The 15,873-nt window shown below is 40.6% G+C and overlaps 1 protein-coding gene across 3 annotated transcripts in view; it reads right to left on the reverse strand.

The window, feature by feature from the left end:
- LOC146599315 (ovostatin-like) overlaps nt 1-14,717 on the reverse strand; it is a 35,570-nt gene extending 20,853 nt beyond the window's left edge. For 2 of the 3 annotated variants that reach the window (XM_085298877.1, XM_085298876.1), the window contains exons 1-15: nt 14,578-14,642; nt 12,795-12,978; nt 10,842-10,998; nt 10,158-10,210; nt 9,651-9,671; nt 7,968-8,136; nt 6,882-6,966; nt 6,046-6,163; nt 5,171-5,291; nt 4,843-4,952; nt 3,698-3,856; nt 2,656-2,883; nt 2,378-2,435; nt 1,139-1,284; nt 586-735 (exon numbers count right to left, since the gene is read on the reverse strand). In XM_085298877.1, coding sequence (XP_085155003.1) covers nt 586-735; nt 1,139-1,284; nt 2,378-2,435; nt 2,656-2,883; nt 3,698-3,856; nt 4,843-4,952; nt 5,171-5,291; nt 6,046-6,163; nt 6,882-6,966; nt 7,968-8,136; nt 9,651-9,671; nt 10,158-10,210; nt 10,842-10,998; nt 12,795-12,978; nt 14,578-14,642 — 1,824 coding nt within the window. Of the gene's footprint in view, nt 1-585; nt 736-1,138; nt 1,285-2,377; nt 2,436-2,655; nt 2,884-3,697; nt 3,857-4,842; nt 4,953-5,170; nt 5,292-6,045; nt 6,164-6,881; nt 6,967-7,967; nt 8,137-9,650; nt 9,672-10,157; nt 10,211-10,841; nt 10,999-12,794; nt 12,979-14,577 lie in introns of all 3 variants that reach the window. The other variant, XM_085298878.1, reaches the window with a different exon arrangement.
- Nucleotides 14,718-15,873: the final 1,156 nt, after the last annotated feature.

Here is a 15,873-nt window from a genome sequence, read left to right on the forward strand (position 1 = left end):
TCACTTAGAATTTAAACTCATAATGGCCCCTGAGCAATCCCATAGCCTATACTGGGTTTGCACAGTGATGCCTATTCAGAGATGAACAGGCAATTTTACTGGTTATGCATGAGAAAGACTGGCCTCTGCCCCCCTTTTCCTGAGCTGTAATGACTCTGTGGGGTGAACTTTACCAATAAGTAAAAAGATATACTGCTGAGGTATGCAGGGATGAGACTGGACTCTGGCAAGGCTCCAGCTTATTTCCATAGCATTTGGTTTGGCCCAAGGCCTATTTGAGTCAGACAATGTGATTTTGTCATAATCACTATTCAGAGAAGATCTATATATTAAATGATATACAGTAGGCATAGTCTTAAGGCATGTTTTACACTTCCATGCTTTCTAAAAATAAATATTCCACTATTATTTTCTAGTTTTGAAGAGTATGACTCCTATAGACCTTGTTTCAAACACTGAGATGTCTTTTTACCAAGCAGAAAAGATAAACATAACCAGCAGCAGAGAGATGAGAAACTGGTCATKGGAAGTATTATTCTGGATGTCTCTATGTCAAAGGAACACACGACTGGGTATATGGCTTACAGTCTCAGGAGAAAACTCTCGTTCAGGCTGAAGGAGAAGGATGCTCTTATCTACAGCTCGCAAGGCACAGTAAGAGTTGGCAGCGGCTTCAAGATGGAGGCTGACATTAGAACCTGGGAGACCCTGCTTCTCAGAGAACTGGAGCTGGAGCTGGAAATGAGTAAATCCAGAGAACCATAGAAAAATCAAGAGAATTAGTTTGGCACATAAAGTTGAAATTCATCTTTCACCATCACCCATTCTCTTCTCTGCAAAGCAGAGCTCCTATCACTAAATTGCCCTGCTGAATCCTTCTTCTGTAAAAGTACACATCACTTGGATTAGATGACTAATCCTCTAGTCACTTCCCTCTCCACACTTCATTGAAAGCTTAGTCTGAGTTTGAGCATACTTGTCCATTTAAGGAACAGTTTCTGTTCTCAGGCACATCTGTACCTCTTCCACTGCTAAAGGCTATCTTGAGTGCAGGGCTATTGATGAAATAGTTCCTTGACTTTTCATTGAGCAAATAGCTAGCTGGTATAGTCCTTCATAAGAAAGCAAACATTTTCACCTTGTTCTTGTAGCATATATCGCTGTGTATCCAAGAGCTGTCAGCCACTATCTCCCCATGAGGATGCACTGTATAGAGCAGCAATCTGGCGCTGGGGGTAAGTTCCTCAGTGACAGTCAGTGTGATGGAGAATGTGCCTCTGGGAGCTGTAGAAGGTATATGGAACAAGGAGAGGAGAAGCCAACCAAACAGATTAGAAAAACCTGAGCTTTGGTAGAAGGACTGCATATTTGTTCATAATCCAATAGCTCTTTTAAAAGGAGGAAATTGGATATTGGGAGATCCATCTCTCAGTGGCTGAGAAACAGCTCCCATCAGCGAGATACCAGATATAAACTGGAGGATGTCAAGAGCAAGATGCTGTGCAGAGACGGGTCTGAGGTGAGCAGAAGCTTGTCAGGGAAATATGTCTGTGCATGATTGCTATAAGGAGAGCACAAGACTGTCTTTGGATCTCGAAGGAGGTTCTCTAGAACCCCCTACACCAGATAAGACAGGCTTATCTCCTGACCTATGGGAGGGCTCTCTTACTGCTAAGAAATAAGAGATTGTTGTCAACACAGAGGAAAAAAAAACATAGCTTCAAGTTGCTTTTGTGAAGAAAAATTCATATAATGTATCTACCTTTCTGTGAGTGAAATGCCCCTCTCTGAACCATGAGGGAGCTTAGACTGTGTAGCCACAGTACATGAACACTTGAAGAAAGACCAAAGATGGGAAATACTAAGCAATGATTAAGTCCTATATGTGGAGTGAGGCCTACCTAAGCCACCTACTGTCGATAGGCTGGAAATAGACCTGTTCTGAAATAAATTATATTTTTAACAATGAAAGAATGGAGTTCAGTAGGATCATATTTCCTGTCACACATGTATTTGGAGACTTCTGAACTGTAATGAATTCTTAAGTAGTAATTTACCAAATATCCCTGTCAAACAGAATATCGGTCATTCTCAGACTTTAAAAAGTTTTAGTCTTCCATTCAAGGAAGACTGGGATGTGACATAACATGTTATGACTTGAGTGACCACTCATTTTSTGCAACAAAAGCTAAATAATACTTGTGAGGTGAAAGATACTGAGGTTTCAGAACTAACACCTGATTTGGTTACAGTTCTCTGCTTTTCGTTCCATCTCATATAATTACCGATGTTCTGGTGCTTAGAATAATGTTCTGGTTAGTTCCTACTAATGTTATGGTCCTCTGGAGCATCAGTAATAATATGACCCAAAACTTACCACCAGAAATAGGGACTTGCTGCTGCCCACTGAGAACAATTTTTCCTTTTGTCATTACCTGGGCATAGAAAAAAACACAAGACAGAATCAAAAGCACTTCTTCTCTTCCCCCTTGAAATTACTGATTTTGAGTGGTATTTTGAGAGGCTTCAAGGCCATCAAGCCTAGCTACAATTTATATCTGGTGGTTAGCCTGAAGATTTCTGCCTTATATGGTACTTAAGAGAAGGTGAAAGAAAAGAGAAGTTCAGGGTATCAAGGTAGCACTCAGCACTTACCACATAATAGAAGTTTGTGTGCATGGCATTCCCATATCCCTCTTTGTTCAGGACATAAAGAACATTAATTGTTCTCTGCTGGCCACAGCTTAGCTTCTCCTGCACTGGCTCAATCCTCACAAAGCTGTTGGTCCGTGAGTAGAAACGCCAGACAGAGAATAAGGCATGGGGCTCATCATGGTTTGTCCACACAATAAAGTCTGCACAGCCATCTTGTGACTGCCTGGCCTGAGGGATACATGGGAGTCAAMCAAGTGGAAAATAAAATGTTAGCAGCAGGTCTGAGGCAGTGGCATCTCCCTTATCTAAAATGTTCTATGTGGAAGCTGATTRTATGGGGCTGTTTAACCCAAGAGCAAGAGCTGGTATGAAAATTATTTGCTCAACAAGTCCAGAGTGGAGAAGACCTTAATATCTCCTTCTAGAGACCTTAATATATTTAGACATCTAAGAAATGCTGCAGTAAGGAGGTTATTTCAGATCCTTATAGAATTTGGACAGGTTGTATAAGGTGCTAGGGGTCATTGCTGTGTAAGAATGGCATTTATTTCAAACAGCCTGCTTTTGATATCTTTCAAGCTCTTTCCCTTATACTGGAGAAAAGGCAAGAGACCATAAGAAGACCATGCAGTGGGGGATAGATGTGAATCTGTGCCAGCAGAAATGCAGGAAGCAGGCAGCATCAGGAAAAGAGGTTGACAGGCACCCAGGTTGGGTGAGGAAGGCCAAGCAGCCTGTAAACAATGTCCTGCATCACAGAGAATGAAGAGAAGGAAGATGGCTGCAGAAAGGGCTTCTGAGCTAAGCAGAAAGTAAGAGTATGGAAAATCCCTACAGCCCAAACATGCTTTGGTGCAGTCTGCCATTCATCAAGCACTGATATTTCCTCATATTAGATTCACACAGGCTGCAGGTGTTGAAGAAATGATTGTTTGTTTTCCTTTCCTAAAATAATCCTGCCAGTACCCACCCACTTGCTTCTAATCCCTCTCTCAAATGAAGTATTCTTTCAGGAATTAAATTGGGCCCTACATTTACTTACTCTCAGCTTAAAACTGGGATCAAAGAAGTTGSATGTGTCAATGGAAAAGGCAGCAGTGCCGTTTTCATCTGTGGTATAATTTGCAATATATTCGTCATTGAGCTCCAGCAGTACAATCCTATTGGCAATCGGCATGCCATCCACATTTGTCACAATGACCTGAAAACAAATACCCAAGGTATTAAAAAAAAAAAAAAAAAAAGGGAGAAAAAAAAAAAAGATGCTAACCACAGGAGGACAACTACAACGAGTGGAAATGTATAGCGAAATTTATTAGTCACATGTGCCTTGAGATTTTGAAGGAGCATGAACTCTGTGACAGATAAAGAAAGGCAATTCTTTTCAGAGCAGAAACAAACCTTATATCACAGAGGGAGAAGGAATAGTTTATATGTATGATATAGTATAGAAGATTCTTCTTACGAGAAGTCTTCTGTGATCTTTTAATGACTGTTAGCTCAGTGGGACATCACAACAGTGACATGATAGTTTAAATTCATGCCTTATATTTTCCCTTCCTGAACAAATAGAGACAGAGGGACTCTAGASCACATACTCTTTGGAGCGTGCTGATTCACAAACCTGAAGACATTGTATTACTCCATGACTACAGAAAAACTGTGGGGCTCTGCAGTACCTCCCAGCTCCTTGGCCTCCACGCACACCCACGGCTTATCAGGACAACATTGCAGGGCTCATCTTTCTTGCTATGCCTAGGCTTGTTCTGGGTGTGCAGGCTGAGAAGAATTTGAAATGTGTTCCATACCTGCAGTGGTTTATGCAAACAGCCACAGAACTGTTTGATGCTACGTAGGGTAAATTCTGCCTTTGGTTTAAGCACAGCTGTTGCTGAAGTAGTTCCTTACAGATTTGTCTTCTCCACTCATATGACCTTTCATTTTTCTACCTCTTAGCCATTCTATAATCATGGCTGCACTCAACACTATAGGTTATATGATACAATTTTCTTATTTTCTCTAAGAACATTTCACATAATAAGAAAATTATACAGCGGTCACTGTCAGGTAACATTGTCAAGGGAAGTTGTCAGAACAGAATTAGAGGACGGCCATAAAAGGGCAACATAGAGATCATATGAATCTTCATGAAGATTTCGCTCTGGGTGTGCCCTCTCAGTCACCTACCTGACCAAAGTAAGGAATTCCCCTCTTGTAGTAGCGATCCATGTTCTTGAACATCACTCTGTCATTTTCTTGAACAACTGGAACATAGTCAGAGTCTTTCATCTGAATACCTGTGAGACACATCCAGTGTAACGGAGAGGAAACAAGAATTAGACATGGGAAGAAAACTCTTTCTTTTGAAAATCTATACAGCAGTTATGCTCTGCTGTGCTCTGAGGAACGAGCTTGATTGTTTTTTGTTGCACGAGCTAGGATCCCAGAGATTCCTTTCAGAAAGTGCCACCTATTAGCTTCACTCAGCTGTTTCTCAACCTCCACTTGATGTTACCTGTCCCATTTTCAGTGACAGTGGTTTCTACGCTGAGACTAGCAAACATTCTGGCATAGCTGCGGTAGAGATGGAATGTTTTGGTGGAAATGACACTGCTGAGGCAGCCATCTCTGCCCAACTGAAAAAGAGCACAAAGAAGAAAGATGATTTTTTCTCAAGGTTTGGACAACTGCTTCTCGACCTATATTGCTGGGTGTCTGAAAACCTGCATGCCCCTGGTTACATTTCTTTCAGCTCTGACTTTTTATTCACTTCCCTCTTACCTCACACCTCTCATTCTCTTCTCCCCTCCCATTTCATTGTTTCATTATCATCTACTCTTGCAGCTGGAGTCCCCTCTCCTCATTTTGCATAGTCCTTTCTGCCCTGAGGTCCCTTTTCAAATACATCTTACTTGATAGCTGAGCTCTCTCAGCAAAGCTCTATTCTTCAAGGAACKTTGAGCTTGATCAAGTGGAAAAATTCATCGTTAGTTTATAGTTAAGTGACCTCAAACACTCCCAGCAGAGGCATGCTGACTATCCTCAGTAAGAACATGGCTCAAAAGTTTTAGGAAATATAAATTCACAGCTTCATAAACTTTCCTGTCTTTTACTCATTTTTTGAGACAGATWTTCAGTTTCTAATGAATGATTTCCCTCCTATCACACGCCTTGTTGAAGGGGAGGTGCATAAAAACAAAGTCTCCAAATGAGGTCATTGGGAAAATCTCCCCTCATTGTCTTTCAGCATTGCCTATGAGACACTGAGAAAACACATGCCTAGGATTGTCTCTCTGCTGTTCCCCAAGAAATAAATGAGGCCTCAAAACACTCTGTTACATGTTAGGTAATAAAGCTCACTAAGAAGAAAGGTCTTGCTCTGTATCATACCAGTGCAATGACAGTCTCACAGCTTTTTTTCTGGTTTTGCTCACATCGTGCACTATAGAAGTGCCTCTGACACACACTGATCTGGACATTCCCTTGCACAGGCTGGCCATAAGTGTAYCTAGGAGAGAAGGAGAAATAAGAACTCGGTCAGGTGAATTTATCATGAAATCTGTCAAGGTTGCAGAGCAATGCAGAATCTAAACCTCTCAAGAGTGCCCAGAGTACAGACAGAAGAGCAGCTAAGTATCAGAACCAGTTAGCCCTTGATGAATTCCCTTCAACTATTTTTACACTGCTTCTGGAGTCTTGTCAAAAAAAGCCTGCTGTACTATTGCCTGTGGTGTAGCTGTTCCTTAAAATCTGGAGCTGGAAGATAATGTTGGGCTCAGGGCTAGAATTTCATTCTCCATTGTTTGCTTTTTCATGTTAGTGCTTTATGTAAAGCAGGATGCATTGCAAGAATACCCTTATTAATCCACTGGTGCTCAGACTCACCCCATGCTGTCCTTTGACATTGCCATAGCTAGTGATCTTAATGTTAGACTCACCTGCTATACTATTTCTCTCCTTTTCTGTAGTAATAAAACAACAGCTAGTGGGTGTGTACAGCTTGATACTTTTAAACTGTTGGGAAAATACAAACCCTCTCACTTCTAACTGTGCTATGTAACAGGTGGAGAGTTACCATCATATTTCCTGTCGTGGAAGCAGTTAAAGGAATTACTCTAGTCCATGTATTGAATCAGTAGCAGAGTTCCTGTTTCTTGGCATGGCACACTATCTTTCAACCCACCTTTCTTGTGACATATGTGTTGTTCTCAGCTCTGAGTACTTACAAGGCACAAATGTTCACCTTCAATTCTTCATCAAAGAAAGAGATCCTCTTTGGCACACTGGTTATCACTTCAAACTTTGGCAACACTGAAAACACATGGTGAATGTGATCGAGCAGCAGTTGTACACCACAGGTAGGTGTGTTTGTATGGCAGTTAGCAGCAAAAAGAAAAGCAATGGACAAAGGTATTTCCACCAAAAGAGGGGAGGGAATGGTTCAATGCAGAAGTCAGTTGTAGGATATTGCTGGAGAAAAAATTACCATTACTTTTAATGAGTATCTTCTTTAAAATGCAATACTGACACTGATACTAATACTAACACTAATACTAAAACAACAACCAAGGCAATAACAGTGATTAATCACTAATCAGTCTGTGCATTATCTTTAAGAGAAATGAGGGAATAATGCTGTTATCTAAAACTATTTAAAGCCCTGAAGAAGAGAATATATGACACAACCCTACCACACAAAAGGAGAAAGGCAACAAATTAAGTGAGATCAAACAGATCCTACCACACTGTCATTCCCTCTTTTCAGCTTATCTTTTGTTCCAGGTCACCAACAATAGTGACATCACAGCTAGAGCAGGCCTTTTTCTCACTCACCTGTACCTGGGAGACAGGAACGTAGGAAAGAATTCTGGAGTGTAAGCAAGAAAGGTGCTTTACTCTCCTTATCAAGGAAAAAAGATAGAAAACAGAAGAAAATAAATAAATGAAATCCCCGGGGAGTTGTCTAAACCCTCCATGGGGACTATTAAGGAAAAGTTGTCATGGAGAAACTAAGGCCTAAGTGCTAAGATGTGGATTCCAAAGTCAGATAGTGAATTTGTGTCAAGCCTGTTAAAAAACTAGACTCCCAATTTAATATCAAAAAAAAAAAAAAGAAAAAAAAGCTTCCTCTCCCATCCTTTCTTTACTTCCTTCTTGCTTTCACTTTTTCCAWCCATCACTCTCTATGTCTTACTTTTTTTCTCAGATATGGCAGGAGATTTCAAAGCACTTCACTGCACTAGATGCCCCTTTCTAACTTAGGCAGAGCCAGTCTTATTGCTACTGCAAGGAAATTCACAGCTCATTCTTACCATATTCCTCCACAGTGAAAGAATGGTACTCTTTTTCACCCGACTTCTTCTCCACAATGATGTGATAGGATCCCAGAATTGGCTCCTGGATTAATGGGAAGGAGAGCTGGACAATGCCATGCTTAGATGCTACCTCCAACCACTGGAAGATCTGGTTTTGCTCTGGATCCTGGAAAGCAGGAGAGAGTGAAATACCAAAATGTTTTTTACTCTCTTTCTTATGTTCTTGCCTTCTTTTAAGTTTTGTATCCTGGAACACTGGCTTAGTACATTATAGGACATGAATTTGGGCTGATGAGATGTGTACTTTGATTTCCTATTAATTTTCCAGATTTCTTTATATGTTGAATAAGCCTAACTTTATGCTAACTGGAAATTTTCTATACTGCCTTATGATCTGGCATCATCCCGGAGTAATGCCTGATTGGGACTCAGGCTGAATATCTGTAGCTATTCCAGCATAAATCTTTCTAACTCAATTTCTCCTTCTGTAAAATGGCAATATTATACTGGCTTTCCTTGTAAAGTACTTTGAGATCTGATAATATGAAATGCTGTAAAACACTGAATCATTTTTAGCCTGTCCTCAGTAGAACATGATATTTCAAAAAGACACTCTTCTTATGTGTATATAGGAATAAAGCTATCTCACCAGCCAATTTGCTGTAGTTTTACCAGAGTAAGATTACACTGAACACCCTGTTCAAATCTTGACAAAAGTCACAGCAATAACCCCAAGCCACCATTGACTAATGTTCCACTGACTTCTTCCTCTCCAGCCCTCTCGTGTTTGACACTTGGCACTGCCGTTGTTCAGCCTCAAGTCCATTTGCTCTAGGCAAACCTTCCTCTGCTGTTCACCCTCTGGAGAGCTGTGTCTAGATACACTAGTGTATGCACATCCACCTTGTTATGGCAGTGTGGGAAAAGCATACTTGTAAAAGTAAATGAGAGATACTACATCAAGAAAGAGTATCAGGGATATAAAGGTCTGGATTTAATGCTGTAAATTAAATACCTATGGAAATACTACATAAAATAATAAGCCAAAATCATATTTGATATTGTGATTTTGCTCTTTGTCTAAATTACTTGAGAATGACCCACACTACAGCTGTGCAGAAGAGTTTCTCTTGAGGTAATAGAATGCATGGAAAATGCTGTTTCCTATTACTATGCTGCATCTACAGATGGTAGAGTGTCTGACTGAAATAAATTGATTCTAGCTTCCAGATAATCTGGGGTAAAGCCAAAGTTGCACCCAACCGGATGTAGCAGAGGCAGGAGGAATAACCACATCTTCTGATTCATGGATATTTGGCTGAGCTGTGATTCTTGAAAATAATACATCCCCATTAAGACAAACGATTCAATTTCCTGTTACAAGTATGGCAAATTTTCTTTTTTAATATTAGATATGAACCCATTTCAGGTAGTGACGGGTGCCTGAAAGTCCCATACTTCCACATCAGAGCTGGTATCATCTTGAGATGGCTTTTGACCATATTCAGTGCTTGATATATATTCTAAGTGGTGGTGGGAATAAATTTCACTCCTTCTGGGTACCCTGATCTCACAGTAGGACTAGTGAGGAATATAGTCTTGGAGAGGCAAATGAGCACAGTAAGTCTGGATTTGCTTTCCAAAGCAACTTGCTCTTTAATGACATGGTGCATCTCTTACCTCAATGATGATCCGGGGATACTGGAGGAGGAAAAAAGAGAAAGAACAAAAACAGTCAAAATATCAAGAAATTAACTTAAAAGCTTAACTTGGAACTTGAAAAATGCTAGAAAATAAAGAAGGCTGTGAACTCCTTTTTATGAAGACTGGGTCAAGAAAACAAATTGAAATTCACATATGTAATGAAGTGATAATTTAACAAAGCATAATCTATAGATTTCTTTTTTTCTACTAAAATGTCCAATTTCCTTCTACATATATAGGGCAGAAGAAGTGAAGTGACTACAAAATTTGAAATCTGTAAGTGTTTTCCAGGAGTTTTTTCAGACCCTTGCCTTCTATAAAGGCAGAGAAGGGATGGAGTCTGAAGTTACAGAGTTAAACAATCCTTCAAAAATATCAAGATGCCTATCCCAGACCCTTTTTTTTTTCATTTTAAAAGTGAGTCTCAGTGAAGAGGATCCCCAAGATGTTGCTTGAAAAGTCTTGATTATCCATCATACTTACTGTCTCCTGAACAGGTCTGAACTGGCTATCCAAAGAGACCACACGAAACATCACTGAAAAAAGAGATAGAAGAAAGAAAAATAATTCACTTGAGAAGTGGTATGTCACTATCAACGTACAAATGAAACAAAGTTTGTCCAGGCTATTCAGAAGTCATAAAGAGTCCCTGAAGAACGGGAAAGGTTTTGAATATTATTTTAGCTAGTGAAAAGGAAAACTAGAATAACCTTTTTGCCTGAAATATCTTCCATACTGACCCATTGGGACTATATATGAATTAGATTATAGTTAAGTAGAAGGAACAGTTGACATGAAATGATATGATTATTTTTAATATGAATTTTATTGATTAAAAGCTTAACCTGTTATTTTTTGTATTCCTTAAGAATGTTCCTTATGTGATTGGCCTCAGTAAACCTTTCAGAATTCATGGTCCTGTAGAGCAAATTAACTCAGGAAAGACATATGAATTCTGCTGACTTGTGGCAATTTTACGAATCAGTTCTATTTTTCACTGCCCTTTGATGAGCCCAACCTCAGATGACAAATATACACTAGCTGAAGGATTGCTTACAGTCATCACAGTCCATGGGCTTTTCCACCACAAGAGAAGTCCTTCTTATTCTAGACCCACCCTTGCACTCAGTTTCCCAGTTCACTAGCTGACTCAAACTCCCCAACCACCTTTTTGCTCTGGTTTGTAGATGGGTTTGTCTGTCTGGATGAAGACAATATTATCCATATTCTTAATTGCCACGGATCTTCTCTCAGCCAAGTTGACCGTGGTGCCTTTGGCAGAGAAGGTAATGAAAGCCAAAGGGTCAGAAGTAGCAGGAGGAACCTAGAGAAAAACAAAATTCACATAATAAAGTTGGCAAATGAGATATGTTGAAGTATTCTGATGCTCATGGTTCTTAAGTAGGATACAGAGTATCCATTGAATCATAAAGAGCTTGTGCAAAGTCATGAGAAATCCCATATTTGCTAGTGACAGACTTTGAGAGTCTGTTGTGTGGAGCTCCCAATTTGTCACCAGGTACTAAAGCACTAAACTATCCTGTGCCCTAAGCATTTCCTCATCTCACAAAGCTATTTGCTTATATGCAGATTGCGCAGCCATGTAGCCCAGTTCTGAAGCATTTCTCCTGCTGAATACTGGAAGACCTGATCTTGAGATGTGTTTGTGATATCTGTCTTAATCCTGCAGAATCACAGTAAAGGGAACAAGCATATTACAGATGGATTCTCTAGCATGGCAATTATGACAGTCTCATAGGGCACATGCACCTGTGATAGCAGTCAAAAGCTTTTTTTCTGTTCACATTGTGAATGGAGATGGTAAGTCTTTCTCCAGCTCTCCCCTTCAAGCCATCTGTCTTTTTTTTTCTGTCTGGAATGTCTGCTTTTCAAAGAATCATAGAATGAGTAAGGTTGGAAGGGACCTCTGGAGATCATCTAGTCCAATCTGCCTGCTCAGACAGGGTCACCTAGACCATGTTACGTAGGGTTACATCCAGGTGGGCTTGAATATCTTCAGAGAAGGAGACCCCACAAGCTCTCTGGGCAACCTGATCCAGTGCTCTCTCACTCTCACAGTGAAGAAATTCCTCCTCACATTCAGTGAGGAACTTCCTGTGGTTCGGTTTCTGTCCATTGCCTCTTGTCCTGTCCCATGGGACAACTGAAAAGGGTTTGTCCCTGTCCCCTTGACACCCTCCCTTCAGGTACTTATACACATTGATAAGATCCCCCCTCAGTCTTCTCTTCCCCAGCTTAAACAGGCCCAGCTCTTGCAGCCGTTCCTCATAGGGCAGGTGCTCCAGCCCTCTGATGATCCTTGTAGCCCTACGCTGGACTCTTTCCAATAGCTCCATGGCTCTCTTGGACTGGGGAGGCCAGAACTGGATGCAGCACTCGAGATGAGGCCTCAGCAGGGCTGAGTAGAGAGGCACGATCACCTCCCTTGACCTGCTGGCAACACTCTGCCTAATGCACCCCAGCAGACCATTGGCTTTCTTGGCAATAAGGGCACACTGCTGGCTCATGGCCAGCCTGTCATCCACCAGCACTCYCAGGTCCTTCTCTGCAGAGCTGCTCTCCAGCAGGTCAGCCCCCAGCTTGTACTGGTGCCTAGGGTTATTTCTCCCTAGGTGCAGGACTCTGCACTTGYGCTTGTTGAACATCAGCAGGTTCCTCTCCACCCAGCTCTCCTGCCTGTCCAGGTCTCTCTGAATGGCAGCACAGCCCTCGGGTGTATCAGCCACTCCTCCCAGCTTGGTATCATCAGCAAACTTGCTGAGGATGCACTCCATCCCCTCCTCCAGGTCATTGATGAACAGGTTGAATAGGATGGGACCCAGTAGTGAGCCCTGGGGAACTCTGCTAGCCACAGGCCTCCAGCTGGACTCCACGCTACAGAAGACAACCCTCTGAGCTCTGTCTTTCAGCCAGTTCTCAATCCACCTCACTGTCCACTGATCTAACACACACTTCCTGAGTTTTTGCAGAAGTTTACCTTTTTGCTTCGTATTCCACAGCCACTCTCTCCATTCTCTTGCCCTCGTTGACAAAGAGAGCTTCACACCAAGGTATTTCAAGTTTCTACTCTCTCTTTAATAGTCTTAAAATAGAAAATACCTTGAACTTTCTGCACTTGAAGAAATCATTCTGTGTCACAGATTCCTCAAAAAGAGTCGTCTGGGTACTGCTGTATTCCAGGAGAACGCTCAGGGACAGAGGCTCACTGACGTTGTGGAACTGCACGCAAGCACTCTGTGGAGAATCACTCCGCACTACTGTAGGGACCAGCAGCACATATTGACTGCAAGAAAGCAAGATCAGACCAGAGACCAGAGTTCTATCATGCAAAAACATTAGAGCAAAACAAGAGAGGAAAATGCTGCAGAAATACCACACATCTGAAGGAAGATGTGGGACCTGTTCCAAAGCTTACTGAAAATAGTAGAAGGATTTCCATTTATTTCTATGGAATTTTCATAACATGCTAAGAAATTAGGGATGACATATTTTTTGTCACACATATTTTTTTTCTGAGCTAAAAGAATGGCATCATTTTATATAGCGTCTTATCCAGCACGATATTGAATCTTTCCATTCCAGCCATTTAGAGAGCCTCAGTTGCTAAGTATCTAACCTCCTGAAAAACATAGATTCATTTATCCTCCCATGGTCTTTAAGTATGTATATGTGTATGTAAACCTCTGGAATCTCTTGTAAGAGGGAGTTCTATTTTCCTTCTTTTTGAGATTATTGACAAAAATACTAATTAATTGTAGCAATATTTTTTTTTAATATCTTTTTCTCTGGGCATCTTTCCCTCCAGATATGAATTGACATATCATAAGTCAAACAGTAAAACATGCAAGAAATGATCCGGCCATAGCTATCTCATCTTGCAGAATATTTCAGGACATATTCAACCTGAGTGCTCTATTTTTTTTTTCCATACCTCTCACTGTGTTGCTGCCTGCCTTTTTTTCTTCCTTTGGCCTTTCTTAGTTTTGCTGCCTTCTATAATTAGGGCAGTTTTCCTCCTCCAAACTCGCTCTCCAAAAACATTTCTCCAGGTTTRCTATATTTGACTAAGCTTCTGTTACTGGCCTCCCCTTCTCTGCTGCCCAGACTGGTCTTTCCAAATAACACATGAAAGAACTGATGAGCTGGGTCTGTAAAGCAACATGAATCACTAGATCTTTTGATTATCTGATCTCTTCTCTTTTTTTTTCTCCACAGCTTTGCTTGCTCGTATCTTACTTGTTATTTTCACTTGCTGGATTCAGACTTTATAATATTCAGAGACTAGGAGTAAAATGTGTGTCTGAGAAACCTAAAGCTCTCTGACTTTCACAGAGTGCTTTCCTTAAATTTTAGAGAAGGAGATTTAAGATCCAGTGTTTGCGTATTTTCGAAAATCGTATATGAAATCTGTTTGTATGAAGCCAGGCACATTGACAGATCTGTATAAGCAGTCACAGCACCGCAGTTATAAAAATAATCATAGGATTATAATTCAGCATATCTTCCCGGCAGCACCCACTCCTGGACTATAACATCTCTTCATACATCATGATCTCTTCACCACCAATGCATGTCAATCCTGATCATCAGCACTATTGCTAATCTAGTCTTGAACCTCCTCCCAACTTTACCTATGCATTTCAAACTTCATGTAGGACATTTCTAGGCTTCTGGCACTCACATCAGATTTCATACTAATTTTGTGATGGAGATCATCATTCCAAACCATGCTTCAATGTCATCATCATTCATTTCAGACATATTTCAGAATCTAGGTCTTAAATGCCCAGGATACTATATAGCAACATCCTCAAAGAAATGAACTGGTGGGAAATATAGTGAAGCATTTTATCATAAAAGCACAAAATACATGATCTCTTACAGTTCTGAAGACACTGTGCCAACCCAATGCAAGGAAATAATGCTCAGAAGAATCCTTGACCACATCTCTGTCTTTGAAGAAGAAAGAGGAGAGATTCTGATCTCAAACAGACAGCCTGTCTTCTGGCTTTTAAACTGACCTGATACAATGCTCCTCCTCCACAGTTTCAGTCACACTCTACTAAAAGAGATCTACATAAAATTTGCATAGATTCATTTCCCCTTTCCTGTCTGTTCTCACACTCTTTGAATCCCCAAACAATAGCTTAGGGAAGCTCTCATATTTCAAATAGCTTTGGTAAGCATGGCAAGCCAAACTGGTTCCTGCCCATTTGAATGTTTTATAGAAGTTTACCTATCTCATTTTCGTGTCATTGATTTGTTGTCACTGAAGATTCCTTCACGTTCCAACTTGTAAGTGTTTGCCATTGCCTAAGTATTTCCTTGTTTCGTAAAGATATCTCCTAGATACATCTCACAAAACAAAAGTAACATAACTCATAACTCAGTGCTATTGTATGCCTGGATGGGAGGTTGGGCTGTAATAATATGCATTAGACTGCATCTGCATCCAGTATGGCACAGGAGGAAACTCCTACTCCTAAACCGAATTTCTTATTGTACATAGTAACTTCAGCAAGGAACTGTGTTGAATAACTGTGTATCACTTTTGCCAAACATCAGGACATTCCTTTCAGAGAAAGAAATCTTACGATATTATTTCATTTGTTCACTCATCTGTTTGTCTGTCTGCTTCCTCCCCTTATACCTGTCTCCCTATCAAATAACTTTTATCACATGTTGGTGAAWATTAAGTAAATTTGACTGAGAAGCAGACATTTCAGAATAAGCAAGTTAAAAGATCATAAAATAATTAAGATTTAAAGGTATCTCTTGACATTATGTGGTCTAATCTCTCCTTCTAAACAGGGCTAACCTCAAAGTAAAAGCAATTTGCTCAAAGCTTGTCTAGTAAACAAGAAAGAAGAGTCTACATCATCTCTGGACATCTGTTGCCATGCTTAATCAACCATGTTGTGAAGAGCCTTTTTCCTTGTATCAGAATTTGTCTTACTATAGTTTGTGCCTGCTGCCTCTTGTCTTTTCACTCTGCACCCATGAGAAGAATCTGACACTGTCTTCTCTACAATCTTCCTCTAAGTTTTGGAAAATGGCAGTTAGGCCACCTTTGTTCCTTCAGGCTGAACAAACACAACTATATTACTTCTYTCTGTAGATTGTGTGCTCCAGCCCAGACCATTCCAGTGACCTTCCTCTGGACTGTCTCCAGTATGTC

Source organism: Rhea americana, unplaced genomic scaffold (assembly GCF_003343005.1).
Source record: "Rhea americana isolate MKP2758 unplaced genomic scaffold, rheAme1 scaffold_142, whole genome shotgun sequence".
NCBI lineage: Eukaryota > Metazoa > Chordata > Aves > Rheiformes > Rheidae > Rhea > Rhea americana.